We start from the raw sequence: 22,199 nt of genomic DNA, 5'->3' as shown, positions 1-22,199 counted from the left end.
GATAGCTTGAACTGTTCTGGATCAAAAAGTTTGTGATCTAAGCTAATTTATTTTGTTTAAATTACCCTGACGACTTCTGATTTAATTGGACCTGGACTTGAATTTGTGAAGAAAGAACTGAGTTGATATTTTTGTTACTAACTTGCCATATTATTCAATAACATGACTAAATTACCGCTTATCACTCAAACGCACCGATTTAGAAACAAAAAACGTTATTCTTTAAGAGGAAGGTCACCACAGTCAGATATACCACCCAGTAGAAGAAATACGTACTCCCACCTGATGTTTTCACTTATGGGAGACATCCCATGTTATATAGAAATGTAGATCAGCACGTCGGTTTAGTCAGTAAAGTACCCCGTTAAATGTAACGAGAAAATATGGCGTATTTGAAGAAGGTGAGTTCGTACCTTCACGCGTGGGTGGGTGTGTGTGTGCGATGATGATGATGTGAACCATTTATTATATCGTGTTTTGGTCGAGATATTTAAAGTGAAATGGGCTTTATGTTTGATTATATTAATTAATGTACAAAATTTTCACAATAATTTACTGCAACAAGCTGTTTCTTATTATGAGACCTCTATGCCGAAGTATTGCATGTTTTGTCCAGTAATTATTGGTAAATTTATATACGGATTTTATTACAATGAAAAGTTGTTCTAGATCCCTAAAACTCTTTGATAAGTTTTGTATGTTCAATTTCTTTCATATAGAAAACAGGATTATCTAAATTCTAGCTTCTTTATTAGGATATCGAAAGCTCTGGGTTGTTTAAATTATTTATGATTATAAACATTTTATTATGTTTATTTATGAAAAGCTTCTGTGACTTATATATATTTTTTTAATTAAATAAAAAATTATTTATCCGTCTCTATTTGACACCTTATTTGCGTCATTAATTTTCGTCTATCACACTCATTGTGTTGCTTTAGGTTTTTTATTTTATTTTCTGGCTTTTTTGGGTAAACGCTTTTATCTCTTTCTAATTTAAAATTTTTTTATTAATGTCTCCACTTCCTTGTCACTTTTGCAACTTTATTGTAAGTAACAGAAACTATTTTCCTTGATCCAAATAATTTCAGTAACCTAACCATTTATTTCCTTATATGCCATTGCGCCATTGATTTCAGCACTTTTTTACCACTTTATGCCTAAAATTATTTAAAGCCATCAAAGACTAAAAGCATTCTATTAATTAAGAATTAACGAAAAAAACCTCTTTGGATCACAAGAAATTACGTTTAATTTTTTTGTGAGGTGTGTTACACTAGACCCTTCCTTCATTTACTCACAACATAACTCACAAAAATGTATGAAATAGTTTAGAAGCCTTATGAAAAGTTGTCGGGTGATTATTAGTTAATCAAATGCTTTTTTAATTTATTTAATTATCCTTAATAGTCTTGAAGATATACGAATTTTGTGAGGTTAAGTCAGGGATTTCTACAAAAGAAACCTTAGGTAAAATCTGTGTTGTTGTGAACATTTCGTCACTTATAGTAAAAATCAATTTAAAAACAATGAAACATCTCACACGCTCAAAAAAATTTTTTTTTTAAGTATTTTCTAAATTGTTTTTTGCTATAAGTGACGTAATACCCAATAAAATATGTAACTCAAAAAAAAAACTTCTGGATGAATTTACTTGAAACTTCAACATGATTTTTACAGTGATTAATGATGTTAATTTGATATATTTATTGCTTACTTATATGGCACTCTTGCTGACTAAATATGTTTTTGAATTACGTTTATGAACATTATTATTAATATTATATGTATTTTTATTTTTATTAATTTTTGGGGAAATTTAATGTTTTTGTATGTAGCTATTTATGCTAAATAAAGATGATTATTATTTTCCAATGCATTTTTTTCAGTTAATTGTCTTGAACAACTTTAGAAATATATGGTTTTTTTAAAGGCTAAATTGGGTTTGGTTGGTTTAATAAATTTTAAAATGTGTTTTTAATTCATATTTTTTTAATTTTTATTTACTATTTTGATACGCACTTAAATTTTTTAATTTTATTTATATAGTGAGTTATAAGAAGATAAGCTTAGAGATAGAGAGAGACGATGTACAGACCTATAATTGTGTAAATAAATTAAATACAAATCCAGGGCAATAATAAATAAAAACAAAAAAAACCTTTTTGTGAACATAAAAAATATAATTAGACTAAATATCGAAACCTACAATATCACAAAAATTAAAATGACATATAAAATCTTCATTAAAAGGTTTATCATCTAAACAACACACATATTTTAGGTAAAAAAAGTGCCGAACTTAATGGCGGAATGGCACACAAGAAATTGAATAAATGGTTTGGTGTGATATCAAGCATCACACCTTATAGAGGAAAGTCGCCTAATATGGCGAGGTTTTTTTTGAAAATAGTAAAAAAATTGCATTATGTGTTCAAAATTGGAAAAATCTCGTAGTGATATTATTTTACGCCAGGACAGATCATATATGTACAAAAACACTCAAATTTAATTAAATTGGGGTAGTGATCCTATTATGTAAAAAAAAATCATCTCCCCAAATTACGAACCTGTGGGCACCTAAATTGGAGAGGTCGAATTTTCATATACACACACCTTTGCAGAATCAAGTGATTAATTCAATGGGTTGCAAAATGTATTTAAAAAAATATGGATGTTGTTTTTAAGAAAATAACTTTAACATCTACTAAGATACATTTATTAAAAAACAACTTTCTTATAAAAAAAAATAAATTCAAAAGACACGATAAATGGTTAAGTCCTCAAAACATAATTTTTCTTTTTTTGCTGCTGCAAGTAGGGCATTTAAACACCACTACGGCCTTAGGACCAAGATCCGCGCATAGTGTGCAGCGAACCCAGTCTTCACCTTCGTGGTCATCTGAATAAAGACCACTGCAGAAAATGCATTCCGCATTTTCATCTCCATCAGATATTCGATCGTCTGCAGAGTCATCCATATATTGGGCTTTGCTTTCTTCATCAGATGATTCCTGAAGAGTCAACTTTTTCCCCTTTTTGGGCTTACTTGGTTTTATAGGAGCTACAGTTTTCTTTTTTTTGATATTTGGGTTTTGTTTAGTTTTCTTGTTTTGTGACTCTTCCAAATACGTTTTATATGGCGTCCCCACTTTGTTTGCCTGGATTCAAGACTGGCACAGGGCTTATTTCGCTAAGAATAACAAACTTCTGTTGTTTGGGAGTTACCGGTATTGCGGGACTGTCTAACTGATTTTGACCAGAACAAGACTTTTGACATTGTAGGCCGGATAGACCAGGTTTAGATATGTCCTCTGTAGAACTGGTTGTCACTATTGGGTGATTTCCTAAATTCTCATCAGGAATGGGATCATTTTTTAGAGTTTCCATATGTGGATTTGGAACTGTTTGATCAACAATTATGTTAAGAAACTCGTGTGATCCAAACTTATGGCGATTACAGGGAAACAATCTCGCCTTTTCAAAACCTTTTGCAGCGATTTCAGCAGTCGCCGCTTTTCAAAAAGCTGCCCAATCTGGTAAACCATTCCCCTATCGGCATGATTTCGAAGCCACATTTCGATTTCTTGTGCATAGTAAGTTTTAAATGGTGACATAAAAGAAAGATCTAGCGGCTGCATCTTGTGCGAACTGTGGGGAGGGAGGCACACTATGTAAACGTGATTACTGCGAGCTAGTTTAATCACCTCAATATTTCTGGAATGTGTCAAATGACCATCAAGTACCAGGACAGCTGGATTATCTGCTGTGGACTCTACATGCTTTAAACATTTCTAAACCAATCGGTAAATAATTCTGACTGATTCTGAAGGGTGACAGGCATAAATGGACCCTAGGGGTGTTCCGTCCATAACTTCTTGCTTCATATTTTTACGCGGAAATATTACTAGTGGAGGAATGAAGTGACCCGCGGGGTTCATGCATGTAACTATAGTAATAAGTGAACCTCGTTCGGCGGCTTGCAAAGCACCTATTCGCTTTTTACCCCTCAACCCAACAACTTTTGTATGTTTGTGTTGAACCACAGTAATCCTTGTTTCATCGCAATTATACGCACGTGATGGGGAATGCCAACATATTTTTCTTCCATTTCAAGGCAATATGCAACCAGTTCCTGTTCTAATTCTTGCGGTAAAATCGGATTTCTACCCATTTTGGTTTTAATTACCTCATCAGAAGAAGTGCCTTTATTTATAGCATAACGTTCTAAGGTTGCCTGTGGAACATTGAAGACCCGAGATGCTTTATAGCTACCTATTTCTTTATTTCGCATAGCCTTTATTTGAACAGGGTCCCATGTCTACATACTTAGTTGCAATACATTACTAAATGGTTCCTAATATGGGGAGCCCCAAATTAGGACTCCCTTAACTCCCCGCAATAGGAGACCCAGTCCGCTAAGGTTTATAACCTCAAAAAATAAATACTAACTTTTTATTATTTAAAATAAACGTGAAGCATCAATATTTTATCTTCAAAGCTTCATTCAATAAAAAAAAACAAATCCTTAATCACTTACCTTGCCGTAGTTATTAATGAAAATCGATAACATGAATAAACTTTATAAATATTTACGTTCAGATAACTTGGGATCACGCTTTCATGATTTGAATAAAACAGGTGTTCATTGCTGCACTGTAGGCATCCAGACATACTCTACAAAATAGAGTGCATGCGATTAGTCGTATACCCTCACCGTCTAAAATTTTAGATCTCCCCAAATTAGGAAACCTCCCCATATTAGGCGACCCTCCTCTATAAGCATGGGATTAAATCTTTTACGATCTAAAGAGCATTAATAACTTAATTTTTTAAATGCTTGTTGTTTTGGATATATTTACACATATTTTAGGTAAAAAGGCAAAAAAGTGCTGAAATCAATGACGGAATGGCACACAAAAAATTAAATACATGGTCTAGTGCAACATCAGGCATCACATTATTTTTGATCCAAAGCATTTATAACGTCAGATCGATAGATTTACACATTTTTTATGCAGAAATTGGGAAAAAAGTGCTGAAATCAATGGCACAATGGCATACGACTATTAAAATAAATGGTTTGGTGTAACGTCAAGTTTGCTTCATAAAAATAAAAAATATTTTTTTTAATAAATGATTGATTTATTACATGAAACGTTTACAATATTTTCTTGTGCTTAACCTATAAAATTTAATATTAAATCATTGGTAATTCATTAAAAGCTTAATTCTTAGTTAATACAACCCTTATTGTCTTCTCTGTCAGATCGGTTTGCATATATTTTAGACACAAAATATGCAAAAAGAGCTGAATTCAATGGCGGAATGGCAAACTGCCAATCAATGACGGAATGCTTAGAAAATGTGTAAAAATATGAAAGTATATAGGATGTTTAATTAAACATTCCAATTTACGTTACCAAACAACTGTAAAATTTCATTTTTCTCTTTTCAATCTCTCTTTGCTCAGACAAACCCACATATTGTAATACAACAATTTTCAATTTGACTGAAATACTTTAAAGAAACGGTTTTATGTAAACATATTGTAAGAATTAGGCGTAATTATTGCATTAATAACAATGGAGAAAATTGTTTAAAAAAGAATCGCTTTATTTGTATAAACAAAAAACATGTGGTAATGTTGAGCGGAAAAACGGTGTCATATCTTCACCGGGTAATTGGGAAATATCGTTTGCAATGGTTTTAACGGTTCAAATACTTCACTGAGGCGCTTGACACCATAGACTATTTTTTTAAATTATAAATGTTGTTCAAGCACACAACAATTGCCTCTAATATTAATCTAATTTTTTCAGATTCTAATGATTCTACTATTTCTCTCATGCCTATCGACTACTTTCTCCGACTCACCTGAATCCGAAACCTCCACCCCCACAAAAGTGATTGAAGAAGAGGAATTAATTGAATCAGAATCGAAAGACGGTAAACTGGAAATAATTAAGCGAATTAAAAAAGTGAACCCTGACGGCTCTTACACAATCGGTTACGAGGCGGATGATGGCTCTTTTAAAATCGAAAGTCGCGATGTCTTGGGCAACATCAAAGGAACCTACGGGTTTCTAGACGAGGAAGGTGCCATTAAGCGCATATCTTACAGTTCCAGTAACGCAACTGATATCTTTAGTAAGCACGAGCCACCGACAACCCCTAGTTTGCCCACGTTTCAATCGGTGGTCCAAAGAATCCAATCAAAGACTACTACAACCAAGAAACCTTCTTCAGTGACTACCACCTCTGGACCTAGCAGTACAACTTTCAGCGTAATCCAAAGCATATCACGTCGCAGGACCAGCTCCACTACACCCAAACCAAACGAGAGCTTCAAATCAAGCCCAAGGCCGGACTTAGTAGTTTATACTTCGGCTACACCACGTGTTTTACTCCAAAGACCCTCTACTGCCGCTTCTGTCCGACTACGTAACGAGGACACTAAGTCCGAAGGTCAAATCATTCGACCGGAAGTGAATGAGAAGTCAACGGAAGTCCCAGTGTTCAAAACGTTGCATGCCAAGCACTATGAAGACGAGAAACCGGTCACCGAAGATGCAAGCGAAATCAAACCGAACATCCTCAGGAGGCAACTGCCACAAACACCAAAGCAGAATGAGTTTAGTCCTCAAGAGCATGTGTACAATTTGAGGCAATCCTTGGGGCACAACGATGTTTCAGATGTATTTAATAGTGGGCATACTGTAACGTCACGACCTTTATTTACCACTACTCGAGCAAACAGAATCCCAGTAACAACAATTCCAGTCGCGAACTATCAAAGAAGTGAAACTCGAGAAGTCGACTCTGCAGCATACAGCCATCCTAGAGTTGCAATAGAAACAACCAGTGTTGAGCCTGTTAGTACATCTACGAATCGTCCAGTAGTCCAGATTCCTGCTAATAGAGGTTCTACTCCCGAGCCTTTGGTGGCGATCAGGCATCCTTTCCAGCAAGGTGCCATATTAGTCCCTCTTAGCCAGTTGCAAAATAAAATCATCCCTGTGGATAATATGCAAGAAGTTTATGATGCTAGAGCGGAAATAGAGAGGGCTAACATCAGAAAAGTACCTCAACCATTACCAGTTCAAGTGGACGAGCATGGCTACGTAAGGCCTCGTCAAATTCCTGTCCCAGTACCAGTGGCCCAATCAAAACAACTTAAAGAAGAAGAGTTAAGCAGCAATGACATTGAAAGCGTCCAGCCTCCAGTGAGTACCAGGGAGTTTCAAATGCTGTTGAACCATCTGATCCTTAGGCAAAAGAAACTGGAAAGGATCAGTGAACTTGTTAACTCTCGGCAGTACCCAGAGATGTATCAACGTGAACCAGTAAAGTATCAAAGAGTCGTCGAAGCACCCTCTAGGCAATACGTCTATCAAAGAAGTTTGGCTCAAGAGTATGAGCCTCAAGGTGCATATTTTTCAATGAAAGCAGCTGCAGCCACTAGTAAAAGTTACACTTATAGCAGTCGGAACGAGGATACAGCAAAGCGATTTGGCTATCAAAGGCGTTATGTGGAAAACAATAAAAGTGCACGGTTGATACCTGTTAGAGATGCTAACCGAGGCTATTATCAAGGTAATAAGACGTAGTTTTTAAGGGAATGTTTTAATGAAGAGTTTCTTATTTTATTGGGTATTACGACACTTATAGCAATTTACCTGATTTTTTTTTCATTTATTTTATTTTTACCCTGTATACATGAAAATGTGGTGTTTTACTATTATGTGGAGTTAATTTAAATCTATCAATATCGGAAAATTGGTTTATATGCTTTTTAAGAAAATTATAAATTTGTCTTTCAATTTTTTCTGTAGGATCTTTAGATAATTTAGAATAATTACCATCATTAATTAATTTATTTACAGATTTAACTTAACGTTGAATGAAGTTGTCATGTCTTTTATAGATGAATCTGAGCCAGAAGAGTATCTTCCAGTAGAAGTTCGCGAGACCTTACTTCTTCGTATGCTTCAGTTAGCAATCAATCCGGCTCTACCGGTAGAAGACGAGGAGGAGGAGGGAGCACAAGTTGCTACAGTAAATACTCCAAAGTATCGACGTCCACCGCCAGTGAGGAACGTTGAAATCCTCGGAGAGGAACGTGATGATAGAGTTGAATTGAGGAAAGGCGTCCCTGTGTCTAGAGCCAAGAGGTTTAAGGACGAAGACATGGATTATATGGAGTAGTTGTAACAAGTCCAGAGTAAGGGTTTAAAGGAATATTAGTGATTGTGCTGTATGGACTTTCGAGAAGTTTAGTGTAGATTTCATTCATCCGGTCTTTAGGTCCTAAACATTATTTTCGTTGCAAATTCAATACAACGCGTTCGAGTGGTTGGGCTTCGAGAAATCGAATTTCAATTAAAGGGAGTTGATAGAAACATCAGTTAAGTCAAGTTTAGTTTGAGCTATTTATCATGTAAGTTGACTATGCTGAAAAGCTTTTTTAGCTTTTTCTTGCGTAAAACAATGCTTTCAACATAGGCTCTAACCTCCCCAATACCAGTAGAATAAATCACCTCGAAGAATAAATAGCAGCCTTAAATGCCTGTAATAAAAAATTCATTCATCATACAAAAACGGCTTGAACTGTCTATAAGTTTACTAATTTGGAATAAATTTGACATAAAAAAAATATTTTCCAGAAATCTGATCTGATCTGAGAACTAAGAATTTACGGCACCAGTTGCCTGGAAGAAGGAATTTATTCTAAATTCATTTAAAAAAGTCTGGAATAATTAGATATAGTCACAGTTGCCTGGAATAACGAGTTGATTCATTAAAAATGACAGAAATTAATTTAGTTGTCATAAGGAATTATTCCAAAAGCTTGAAAGAATAAAGAAATGGTTTTAACTGCCTGGAAGTAATTAATTAGTTCAAAATCGAGAATATTTCTTGTGCTGAAGAAAAAGTCTAATTTATTCCAAAAATTAATTAAGAAAATCAGAAATGAATTCAGTTGAGGTGAATAATATAAAATTACTTTATAAACCTGAGAGAATAAAGAAATGGTTGAAAGTAATTAATGAGTTAATTAGGAAGAAAACTTAAATTATTCCTAGTGCTTAAAAGATTGAATAACGCAGGTACAATTAATTAATGAACTAAATAGGAAATAATTAATTAAGAAAAAATAGACACTAGTTATGTTATCATGATAAATGAAGTTATTTTTTTATTTCAATGACCTCTGAAATTAAAATTGATAATTACTCTAATTACCTGAAAGAATATAAAAATATTTTAACTGCTTCAAAGTAATTAATTAATTAAAATTGTTGCTACTGCTTAAAAGAAGTTTAACTAATAAATTAATTAAGAATTAAAAAATTAATGGAACAAAGTACTCGAGTATACAGGAGAGTATACACTTCTTTAGCTTTTTCTTGCGTTCTTTGCAAAACAGGCTCTAACCTCCCCACTACCAGTAGAATAAATCATCTCGAAGAATAAATAACAGCCTTAAATGCCTGGAATGAAAAACTCATTCAGTTTACTAATTAGGAATAAATTTTATATAAAAAAAATTATTTTCCAGAAATCTGATCTGATTTGAGAATTAAGAATTTACGGCACCAGTTGCCTGGAAGAAGGAATTTATTCAAAATTCATTTAACAAAGTCTGGAATAACGAGTCGATTAATTAAAAATGAAAGAAATTAATTTAGTTGTCATAAGGATTTTTTTTTAATTATTCCAAAAGCTTGAAAGAATAAATAACTGCCTGGAAGTAATTAATTAGTTCAAAATTGAGAATGTTTCTAGTGCTGGAAAAAAAATGATTTGATTAAGAATTAATTAACTAAGAAAAAAATTGAAATTAATTAATTCACGATGTGAGAAGAAAAAGTCTAATTTATTCCAAAAATTAATTAAGAAAATCAGAAATGAATTCAGTTGAGGTAAAAAATTTAAAATTACTTTATAAATGTGAAAGAATAAAGGAATGATTGTAAGTAATTAAATGAGTTAATTAGGAAGAAAACCTAAATTATTCCTAGTGCTCGAAAGATTGAATAATGAAGGCACAATTAATTAATCAACTAAATAGGAAATAATTAATTAAGAAAAAAATAGACACTAGTTAAGTTATCATGATAAATGAAGTTATTTTTTTATTTCAATGATCTCTGAAATTAAAATTGATAATTTCTCTAATTACCTGAAAGAATATAAAAATAATTTCAACTGCTTGAAAGTAATTAATTAATTAAAATTGTGGCTACTGCTTAAAAGAAGTTTAAGCTAATAAATTAATTAAGAATTAAAAAATCAAAATTATTCCTTGTTTAGTTCTAAGAAAATTTGTATTCCTAATGTTTTTTTATTTGTATCTTACATGGTATAATTATTGTGTTTCATACACGTTAAGGCATTGTCTATTTTTTTCTAATATGTGATATCTGCGTCATTTTATCAAATACCGAAGTTTTTTCCCATTTGAAACAAGAATCGTATATCATATACCTATATTCTATAGTTTAATAAATATTTCTTGACCATATTCAAATATATAAGAACATAGGGTTTTTTCACGTTTTACTCAAAAACCTTAAGGTTATGTGAGAAAAGTATAGATTTTTTATCACCTATAATTTAATTAACAAGCATTTTTCTCTTAGGCAATTATTTTCTGCAAAAATAAGGTTTTTTATTAACTCTACCCTTAACCCCCCACCCACCCCACACAACTTACCAGTAAGAAATTGTTTTCAAAAATCATTGTTTTCCCAAATAATACGCATGAGTAACAGCTGGTTTCGTTGTTATTATTTAATATAATAACACAGTTTATTTATTTAAATTTTATATAATTATATATGTGTATAATAATAAATATTTAATACAAAAACAGTACTATTGGATTGGATATTATGGACGAAAAACAGTGATTTTTCAAAAGAATTTCTTACTGGGTAAATGTTTGGGGTGGGTGGGGGGGGGTAAGGGTCTTGTTCATAAAAAAACAATGTTTTTGCAGAAAATATATATTCTATAATTAATTTAATAACACTGTTTATTTAAATTTGATATAATTTTATATATAAATATTTAATACAAAAACAATGCCATTAGATTGGACATTATGGACGAAAAACGGTGATTTTTCAAAAGAATTTCTTACTGGGTAAATTTTTGGGGTGGGTGGGGGGTTAAGGGTTGTGTTAATAAAAAACAATGTTTTTGCAGAAAATATATATTCTATAATTAATTTAATAACACTGTTTATTTAAATTTGATATAATTTTATATATAAATATTTAATACAAAAACAATGCCATTAGATTGGACATTATGGACGAAAAACGGTGATTTTTTAAAAGAATTTCTTACTGGGTAAATGTTTGGGGTGGGTGGGGGGGTAAGGGTTGTGTTAATAAAAAACGATGTTTTTGCAGAAAATATATATTCAGTGTTTAATTTAATAACACTGTTTATTTAAATTTGATATAATTTTATATATAAATATTTAATACAAAAACAGTGCCATTAGATTGGACATTATGGACGAAAAACGGTGATTTTTTAAAAGAATTTCTTACTGGGTAAATGTTTGGGGTGGGTGGGGGGGTAAGGGTTGTGTTAATAAAAAAACAATGTTTTTGCAGAAAATATATATTCTATAATTAATTTAATAACACTGTTTATTTAAATTTGATATAATTTTATATATAAATATTTAATACAAAAACAGTGCCATTAGATTGGACATTATGGACGAAAAACGGTGATTTTTCAAAAGAATTTCTTACTGGGTAAATGTTTGGGGTGGGTGGGGGGGTAAGGGTTGTGTTAATAAAAAAACAATGTTTTTGCAGAAAATATATATTCTATAATTAATTTAATAACACTGTTTATTTAAATTTGATATAATTTTATATATAAATATTTAATACAAAAACAGTGCCATTAGATTGGACATTATGGACGAAAAACGGTGATTTTTCAAAAGAATTTCTTACTGGGTAAATGTTTGGGGTGGGTGGGGGGGTAAGGGTTGTGTTAATAAAAAACAATGTTTTTGCAGAAAATATATATTCTATAATTAATTTAATAACACTGTTTATTTAAATTTGATATAATTTTATATATAAATATTTAATACAAAAACAATGCCATTAGATTGGACATTATGGACGAAAAACGGTGATTTTTTAAAAGAATTTCTTACTGGGTAAATGTTTGGGGTGGGTGGGGGGGTAAGGGTTGTGTTAATAAAAAACGATGTTTTTGCAGAAAATATATATTCAGTGTTTAATTTAATAACACTGTTTATTTAAATTTGATATAATTTTATATATAAATATTTAATACAAAAACAGTGCCATTAGATTGGACATTATGGACGAAAAACGGTGATTTTTTAAAAGAATTTCTTACTGGGTAAATGTTTGGGGTGGGTGGGGGGGTAAGGGTTGTGTTAATAAAAAAACAATGTTTTTGCAGAAAATATATATTCTATAATTAATTTAATAACACTGTTTATTTAAATTTGATATAATTTTATATATAAATATTTAATACAAAAACAGTGCCATTAGATTGGACATTATGGACGAAAAACGGTGATTTTTCAAAAGAATTTCTTACTGGGTAAATGTTTGGGGTGGGTGGGGGGGTAAGGGTTGTGTTAATAAAAAACAATGTTTTTGCAGAAAATATATATTCTATAATTAATTTAATAACACTGTTTATTTAAATTTGATATAATTTTATATATAAATATTTAATACAAAAACAGTGCCATTAGATTGGATATTATGGACGAAAAACGGTGATTTTTCAAAAGAATTTCTTACTGTGTAAATGTTTGGGGTGGGTGGGGGGGGGTAAACAATGTTTTTGCAGAAAATATATATTCTATAATTAATTTAATAACACACTGTTTATTTAAATTTGGTATAATTCTATATATAAATATTTAGTATAAAAACAGCGTTTTTAGATTGGATAATATGGACGAAAAACAGTGATTTTTCAGAAGAATTTCCTCAATTATTTGAGGTGTAGTAATCAAGTTTAAAAACCGGATATATAAATCCCGTATTAACTTTTATTTGGTATATTTATCAATAACCGGTTGATAAATATACCTAAATCAAAAATTTGCAAAAAAATCGTTTATAATTTAACGACAATAATAAATAAAGTGTCGCCTGGGTTACTTACCTGGAAGAAAAAATTAGTTTTTTCATGTGTTAATTCACCCACTTAAAATCACTAAAAAAACTTGTCTAATAGACGGATAATCTGTTCTACAAACGTACCGGGTTACACAACTTAAATCGTTCTAACTACCTGGAAGTAATTAATTCATTCAGAAAAAATCTTAATAATAAATGCAGGTTTTATTAACGAATTAATCAAGAAAAAACAGGAACTATATTAGTTATCTTGACCAAACCACTTAGGGCTAGATCTGGACAACTCGCTAGATAATCAAGCAACTGGAGCTGCCATTCTTTCCGTTTTACCACCAATTGGTTTCCAACTGTTCAAGGTGAATAACTGGATAATGGAACTTTTAAAGAACCTTGAAGATGAGATTGAAATCAACCCAACCCAACTTAACCAGTCGATTTAGATTGAGAGGCTTAAGTTCCTTATATTAAAGCTGGTTGTATTTCTCTGGTCTTGAGTTACCTGTCGAAAATAACTTTAAGATAGTTGTCTCAAAAGGGTGTTTTTCTATCATTTCCATACTTTTACTTTTGAGTGCCAACGTCCAACTATCCATCCAGGTCTGGAGTAGTGAAGTCAGAAGGAGATTCAGGACGTTTTACTGATCATGATTGATGGGCATGAGGTGAGATGAGAGTCTTGGTGGGAGTTAATAAATGAGCTTTGCAATCAAGTCACTTTGACAGTATCTTCTATCTCCATTAATTTTTAGACTTTTGATTTGAATGAATCAACGTAAACTCCCAAAAGTTCTTCTTCAAAATCGATAGGAAGATCGGAAATGAATGTAAATGTTAGAGCTGTCAAATATAACCATAAACGATAATTTATATTTAAATAATAATATTTATATACTTTATAATAATAGTAACTTAAGAAAAATGTATTTTTAATGTATATTAAACGCTTGTCTAATAACGACGGCATAATCCTATAACAATGTAAATATATAGACTAATTAGGAGTTGCGTAAGAATTACCAAAGATGTGAACAGACCTGTGAGAATAATTTTAACGGTTGTCGTACTCTGAATTTATAATAAAATAATGAATAATTTGCATGGAGGTTGTTTTGCTTTTGTTTCGTCATTCCTCGTCCACTTTTCGTGTTTTATTGTGTTTTAAACGCAATTACGGGGCAAAATGATGAATTGGGAAAATTCTTACGTTTGTTTTTAAAGTATTTTAATTGGCTTAATAAAAATTATTTTTCTCACGTATATTGTTTCAGGAACTGTCTGTATTGAGGTTGTACTAGTTTTCTTGCTCATTAGCATACACGTAATTTTATCCTAGAAAATTTAGACAACGTTACGTGATAGATTTATAAAAGAAACGCTCCCTTATGGCGTTAACGTGCAACATCTTTAGTCAATTGATTTATTAATGATACTATAGAAGAATACTAAGTGAACTAAAGTATTTCCTTAGGCAATCAGACCCTACACAAAAGGTTAATTCATTGATGGTATCTTAGACCATTTAGCGCCTATTTTTGAATTTTAATTCTTGATTAGTATTTGAGTAAAAATATATTTAAAACATTTAGTGGCATCTATAAAACTTTAGTGGTACATACATGTAGATATAGACTGTGTATGTATAATTGTATAAACAATACATAAACAAATATGTATAGTGTATAATTGGAACACAGGACTTGAGATGGCAAGATGGCAAAACGTATGAAAAAGACAAAGATGAGCATAATAATAAATTACGTTGGGCTTTTTAGTATATGTTTTAAGTAAACGTCAATACATCCGTCTCTGTCGAATGCATTATTTTTGCTAAAAGTGTGTCTCTGTTCCACTCATTACAACATATTTAACCACTCTGTTATAAATGTATTATTTACATACATCACTTTTTAATGATGTATGACTGTCAAATTTGGCATCTATGACAGGGACGTTTTGGCAACTAAATAAATGTCATGCGACTTAATAAAACATAAATTTCATGACGTTCCTTTAAAATGACAAATACTTCCGAAGATATCCAAGAAAAAGTGAAATCCTACAAGACAAAGATGATAAAAACAGAGATGACCATATGTGAATTTTGTTGGATTTTTCTTAGATCCATCTCTGTTGAATGCATTCTTTTTTCCATAAGTCTATCTCCGTTCCACTCATTAAAACAGATAAATATCCTATTTAAATCATCATGTTAAATCCATTAAAAAAATTACCTTTTTCTAATATATGACTGTCAAATTTGACAAGTATGATAGATGACATATGACAACTTAGTGGACCCAAAGGTTAATAAAACCAAAATTCCATGATGTCTCTTTAAAATGTCAAATGTTCCGAACAGAGATATCCGAGAAAAACAATAATAGTAAAAATAAACAAAGACAAACTTAAAAGACAAAAATGGGCATGTATGACTGTCAAATTTGACAACTATGACAGGCGACAACTAAATAAATGTCAGACGACTTAGTGGACTCAAAGATTAATAAAACCGAAATTCCATGACGTCTCTTTAAAACGACAAATACTCCTAATACTTCCGACTCCGAGACAAAGATAGACTCAGGGTAAAACGTATGATAAAAACAGAGATGGAAATACGTGAATTTTGTTGGATTTTTCTTAGATGTTAATTAAATGTCAATACATCAATCTCTGCCCAACGCATTATTTTTCCTATAAGTCTGTCTCCGTTGCACTCATTAAGACAGAATACCGAATGTGAACCACCCTACTACCTCCATTAAAAATAAATAACCTCTTGATAAAGTATGACTGCAAATTTGACAATTATGACATATGACAGCTTAATAAATGTTCTATGTCATGATAAGTAGTCAATCCAAAGGTTCTAAGAACCGAACTTCCATGACAAAGATAGACATATGACAAGACGTATCAGAAAGACAGAAATATGGGCATACGTAAGTTTTGTTTGGTTTTTTCTTTATTTTAAATAAATGTCAATAAATCCAGTTCGGTATCTCTCTTCCACTCATTACAACACATAAATATCAAATTTGAACCACATGCAGTGTTATATATTAAAAGATTTCAATACATCCATCTCTGCCCAACGCATTATTTTTTCCATAAGTCTGTCTCCGTTGCACTCATTAAGACAGAATACCGAATGTGAACCACCCTACTACCTTCATTTAAAATAAATAACCTTTTGTTAAAGTATGACTGTCAAATTTGACAATTATGACAGCTGACATATGACAATTTAATAAATGTTCTGTCATGATATTCAGTGAATCCAAAGAACCAAACTTCTATGACAAAGATACTATGGCAGAGATGTGCATACCTAAGTTTTGCTTGGATTTTTTTGTAGGTTAAATAAATTTCCATAAATCCAGTTTTGTATCTCTTTTCCACTCATTACAACACATAAATATCAAATTTGAACCACATGCAGTGTTAAATATTAAAAAATGTCAATACATCCATCTTTGTCGAATGCATTATTCCTGCCATAAGTGTGTCTTTGTTCCACTCAATTTGAACACTCCATTGTAAGTGAAATTTTTACATCCATTAAATCAAAAGCAGTCATCTTTTGAAGATGTATGACTGTTAAATTTGACAATTAAGACAGATGACATATGAAGTCTCTGACGTACGTTCCTGCTATACTTTGTTGGCTTAATAGGGAACGTCCAAAGAACGTTTTTCAAACGTCACAATAAGAGGAGTAATGTAGTACAAAAGTCTGACCCCTGGGATATGCAATTTTCCAATTTGTAGGTGTTTGATGGCAAAATGAGAAGACAAGAAGTTTAGTAAGTGTGTCTTTATGTTTAAGGAATATAAAAGTCTTGACACTTTGGTGAAGGCACCAGGAGTAGCAACCAGTCAACTAATTGACACGTTGGCAAAACAACTTGACATTTTGGTGGAAGCACCAAGTCCTCAGTTGACATTTGAGTTGTGTAAAGGAGAAATTTCGATCTCCAGCAGGTCCAACCTCACCAGATTATAGTCTTTACGGTTTTTGCGATATTGGTGAAGATTCCAAAGTAAATAAGGATGAACTCAATAAAATTCGAAACGTTTCTCAGTAATAAGTTTTTTTTATCCCGACACCCATATAACAATAACAGGGTCCACATACAAATTCTAGGCTACTCCAACACAGAATCTAATCTCGAAGGTTCTTCAAAATCGTCCAGTTCAACTATGGCCTCCTTTTCCTCGGGTTCATTCCAGTGTTGCACTGACCCACTGCCACAAATCATAAAGAAAATCGCCGTTGACAGTAAAATTGCTGTGGACGCACCAAAGACTAAACGCCACCAACCTGCAAACTAAACCATTATGACTGATTAATAAATTACAGTAAATATAACGTATAGAGACAGTCTACTTACTGATCCATGTAGTCCTTCAGAAACAGCATAATTAGCTGCTAGTAAGCCAGCTGCACCGACTGTCTGGCAAAGTCCAAAAACTGTACCTAAAATACAAGTGAATGTGTAAAAGTCAGCATATACGGACACAACTTTAGAAGCTAAAAGTCCACTTTTCACAGGGCTACTATAATGAAATGACGTTTGAATAGTTGACCTGTTCGGTTCCAAGTACCTTAATCCATATTTTGTGCAAAGCACATTGGATAGCGCCACTGTATAAAAGTGAAAACCAAATACACTATTGGTTTAAACGAATCAGTTACCTTAATCACATGATTGCAAAGTGGCCTCTTGAGTCATATTTGCTTTATTGTAAGTGTACACCTGATCAAAGGAACTTCACCAGGTACCAAGAGCAACCATAAAACCAACTCTTTCATGAGACTGAGAGTAAGAGTCATCATTGAGAGTAATAAGAGAACTATGGTGCCCAAAATGAACTTAATGGATATTTGTTAAACTTACCTGCAAAATTGGGAGCAATATCTGCAGCACTTGAAAAGACCCCCGCTGGGGTGGCCCCTGTCATGGTTAAAGCTGCTACGTACAAAGCCGCTGGTGCTGCAGGATCACATCCTGTGTAGCCCAGTAGGAACATAAGGGCGGCAGGTGGAAAGTGAGCTTTATTGAATTATAAAACATTAATTCCAAACTGTTCACTAAACTTGACAAGACTTACACATATAGACAAACAGCTTCCTAGCGGTAGTAGTTGATACCACCCCCGTGCTCCTTATATGGTCAACTACAATTCCGAAAGTTATTGCGGCGAAAAAGTGGCCTATGTGGGGCATGGACTGCAGAATGTCCTCCTAAAAATCGTTGCTGTATATAAAGCTTTAAAATCGAATAAGTTTGCATATACATATTCAATTGAAAACCCATAAACCAGCTTAAGATACTTGGTTACTCCGAGCATTAATGTGGCGTCTGCCCATTGGCTACCTACTACAGCAACTCCACAAGACCAGGCAGGTTTGGATGCAAGCAGTTGTCTCCATGGTAAGTTTCTGTGCTCCTGAAATTACAGATTGAATGCACTGAACCCAGTAGAATTTTTTTTCTTTAAGAACAAAAAGATTGAAGATTGAACAAATTGAAGGTGCTCCTGTCGATCCCATTTGATTTGTCTAACAGTATCAAATTTTATTTTCCAATGAGCTGACATTTTGCTCTCTTGGAGGACAAACTAACTTAAAAAGAATAGAAATAATAGAATGAAAGAGAAGCAAAAGCAGAAGAATTTTGAGAATTTGAGAAGAAGAAACGATACAAAGAGAAGCCGACTTAAAAATATAAATTGAAATGTACGTACGTCTCTTTTAGGCCTATTGGGATGTAAAGATTCTTCCACAAATAACCACCAAAGGAAATACCACAGTCCCGCTATTAAAGATATGATGTAACTGAGCCAATCTCTGCCGAGCTTTCTGACCAATATAGTGCCCAAAATACCCACCACTGAATACCCCAGATTTACAGCTGAAATAAACTATTTTTAACATTTCAACGTGAAAAAGTCACTTATATAGTACCTGAATACAACGAGACAAATGCACTGATATTTTTCGGTTTGATCCACGTTACTGCAAGTACATGGGCTGCTGGCCAGGTAGCTCCCTAGAAATTGATTCTTTTTTTTAACTGTATTAGGTGTAAACTAAGTCAACGCTATAAAGAATTTAGCACATAATAAAAAATTGACATATTTTGTATAATTTTAGTTGGTACTTTATGTGTTAAGTGGTTAACCATTAAAAATTGAATCGACCCTTCATTAAGTTTACTGTAATGTTAAGTGGGGGTTTATATATAGGCACCCAAAAAAAGTTATTAATAAATTAAACCGCTAAAAACTTCCATTAAAGTATAGTACACTTAGCATTAAAGTAAAGGGGATTCAATAAGTCCTAAATATTTCAAATAAGTGGAGGTTCCTTTACCATGAAAATTCCTTGTACGATTCTAACGCAGACGTGTCCAGCAGTCAACCAACTAGCGGGAACTAGCACGGCAACCACTCCGGTACCTAAAACACCTACACCATAGAGCCGTTCAGCACCAACTCTAGCGGCGATTCTACTGGCGGCCAAAGGGGATACCAGGGTACCCCATATGAAGGCCTGACGCAGTACTCCCTCTGTTTCGTCAGTTCTGGTCATTGGAATCTGCAAACCGTTAAGTTTTTAACTAAACAAATATATACAAATTAACTAAACAAATTAAAATTTAACTAGACAAATTTATACAAACAAATTAAGCTCCTTTACTGTTGGTTTTTCAAAAGATTCCTCACGTTGCTTTAACCTTATAAAGCAGCCATAAGGGTCAAGGGACTTGGGCTTATACAAATCACTTTTTGACTGCGTTAGAAAATCTTCATCGCTTATTTATCGCAACTTGTTCCCCCTGGACTCATCTCTTCGATCAACGTACTTCCCATTAGTCTGTTACAACTATTCAGGAACTGTCTGGTGAAAAATTCATTCCCTTAGTTCTGCTCAGATCCTGTTATAACCCGGTGTTTTCGTAATCTAGATGATCAGAATAAGACGCTGGTATACTTAGTTTGATTTCGAAGAAAATCAATTTTTGGTAAAAAATTCGATACCAGAAAAATGAAAAAACCCAAACTTTGAAGGTCGATATCTCGGCTTCTATGGGCACTATCGGGAAAATTCCAACGGTTTTGTCTTAGTTTCGTCGTTGTGAATCCAACGAGACCATCCGCAAGGTCGTAGCTTTTACGATAGCCGAGATATGGCATTTTTGATGCCCATTTTTGGCCTCAAAAACGAGGTCAAAAAATGACTTTTTCCGAATTTTTAAAAGTGCTATAATTTGACTTGTTCTGGTCGAATTCCGTTATAACCCGGTGTTTTCGTAATGTAAGTGATGGGAATAAGCCGCTAATAGGGGTTTCTATAGCAATTTTCGGGTTTCAAGAAAATCGATTTTTCGCATTTTCAAAGCGCTATAACTCCCTTAGTTTTTCTCGAAACTCATTATAACCCGGTGTTTTCGTGTCGTAGGTGATGGGAACAAGCCGCTGGTATAGTTAGCTCAAATTCGAAAAAAATCAATTTTTCGTGAAAAATTCGATACGGGGGGGTATACCCTAAAAATGAAAAATCCCAAACTTTGGAGGTCCATATCTCGGCTTCTATGAGCACTATCGGGAAAATTCCAACGGTTTTGTCTTAGTTTCGTCGTTGTGAATCCAACGAGACCATCCGCAAGGTCGTAGCTTTTACGATAGCCGAGATATGGCATTTTTGATGCCCATTTTTTGCCTCAAAAACGAGGTCAAAAAATGACTTTTTCCGAATTTTTAAAAGTGCTATAATTTGACTTGTTCTGGTCGAATTCCGTTATAACCCGGTGTTTTCGTAATGTAAGTGATGGGAATAAGCCGCTAATAGGGGTTTCTATAGCAATTTTCGGGTTTCAAGAAAATCGATTTTTCGCATTTTCAAAGCGCTATAACTCCCTTAGTTTTTCTCGAAACTCATTATAACCCGGTGTTTTCGTGTTGTAGGTGATGGGAACAAGCCGCTGGTATAGTTAGCTCAAATTCGAAAAAAATCAATTTTTCGTGAAAAATTCGATACGGGGGGGTATACCCTAAAAATGAAAAATCCCAAACTTTGGAGGTCCATATCTCGGCTTCTATGGGCACTATCGGGAAAATTCCAACGGTTTTGTCTTAGTTTCGTCGTTGTGAATCCAACGAGACCATCCGCAAGGTCGTAGCTTTTACGATAGCCGAGATATGGCATTTTTGATGCCCATTTTTGGCCTCAAAAACGAGGTCAAAAAATGACTTTTTCCGAATTTTTAAAAGTGCTATAATTTGACTTGTTCTGGTCGAATTCCGTTATAACCCGGTGTTTTCGTAATGTAAGTGATGGGAATAGGCCGCTAATAGGGGTTTCTATAGCAATTTTCGGGTTTCAAGAAAATCGATTTTTCGCATTTTCAAAGCGCTATAACTCCCTTAGTTTTTCTCGAAACTCATTATAACCCGGTGTTTTCGTGTTGTAGGTGATGGGAACAAGCCGCTGGTATAGTTAGCTCAAATTCGAAAAAAATCAATTTTTCGTGAAAAATTCGATACGGGGGGGTATACCCTAAAAATGAAAAATCCCAAACTTTGGAGGTCCATATCTCGGCTTCTATGGGCACTATCGGGAAAATTCCAACGGTTTTGTCTTAGTTTCGTCGTTGTGAATCCAACGAGACCATCCGCAAGGTCGTAGCTTTTACGATAGCCGAGATATGGCATTTTTGATGCCCATTTTTGGCCTCAAAAACGAGGTCAAAAAATGACTTTTTCCGAATTTTTAAAAGTGCTATAATTTGACTTGTTCTGGTCGAATTCCGTTATAACCCGGTGTTTTCGTAATGTAAGTGATGGGAATAAGCCGCTAATAGGGGTTTCTATAGCAATTTTCGGGTTTCAAGAAAATCGATTTTTCGCATTTTCAAAGCGCTATAACTCCCTTAGTTTTTCTCGAAACTCATTATAACCCGGTGTTTTCGTGTTGTAGGTGATGGGAACAAGCCGCTGGTATAGTTAGCTCAAATTCGAAAA

The 22,199-nt window shown here is 33.3% G+C and overlaps 2 protein-coding genes across 4 annotated transcripts in view; one reads left to right on the top strand and one right to left on the bottom strand.

The window, feature by feature from the left end:
- Nucleotides 1-357: 357 nt before the first annotated feature.
- On the top strand, nt 358-10,092 carry LOC126745239 (uncharacterized). Its single transcript, XM_050452992.1, has 3 exons — nt 358-401; nt 5,823-7,596; nt 7,928-10,092. The coding sequence occupies exons 1-3, from the start codon at nt 384-386 to the stop codon at nt 8,206-8,208; spliced, it is 2,073 nt and encodes a 690-aa protein (XP_050308949.1). The 5' UTR covers nt 358-383; the 3' UTR covers nt 8,209-10,092.
- A 7,160-nt stretch (nt 10,093-17,252) lies between these two features.
- LOC126745158 (sialin-like) overlaps nt 17,253-22,199 on the bottom strand; it is a 31,314-nt gene continuing 26,367 nt past the window's right edge. For all 3 annotated transcript variants that reach the window (XM_050452885.1, XM_050452884.1, XM_050452883.1), the window contains 8 exons: nt 19,549-19,773; nt 19,141-19,225; nt 18,921-19,087; nt 18,471-18,623; nt 18,285-18,417; nt 18,071-18,226; nt 17,564-17,649; nt 17,253-17,500 (listed from right to left, as the gene is read on the bottom strand). In XM_050452885.1, the coding sequence (XP_050308842.1) occupies nt 17,318-17,500; nt 17,564-17,649; nt 18,071-18,226; nt 18,285-18,417; nt 18,471-18,623; nt 18,921-19,087; nt 19,141-19,225; nt 19,549-19,773 (1,188 nt within the window). In that variant the 3' untranslated portion in view covers nt 17,253-17,317. The remainder of the gene's footprint in view (nt 17,501-17,563; nt 17,650-18,070; nt 18,227-18,284; nt 18,418-18,470; nt 18,624-18,920; nt 19,088-19,140; nt 19,226-19,548; nt 19,774-22,199) is intronic.

This window comes from Anthonomus grandis, chromosome 15 (assembly GCF_022605725.1).
Source record: "Anthonomus grandis grandis chromosome 15, icAntGran1.3, whole genome shotgun sequence".
In the NCBI taxonomy this organism is placed as follows: domain Eukaryota; kingdom Metazoa; phylum Arthropoda; class Insecta; order Coleoptera; family Curculionidae; genus Anthonomus; species Anthonomus grandis.
The sequence above is the reverse complement of the archived record's forward strand: the minus strand, read 5'-3'. Positions and strand labels throughout refer to the sequence as shown.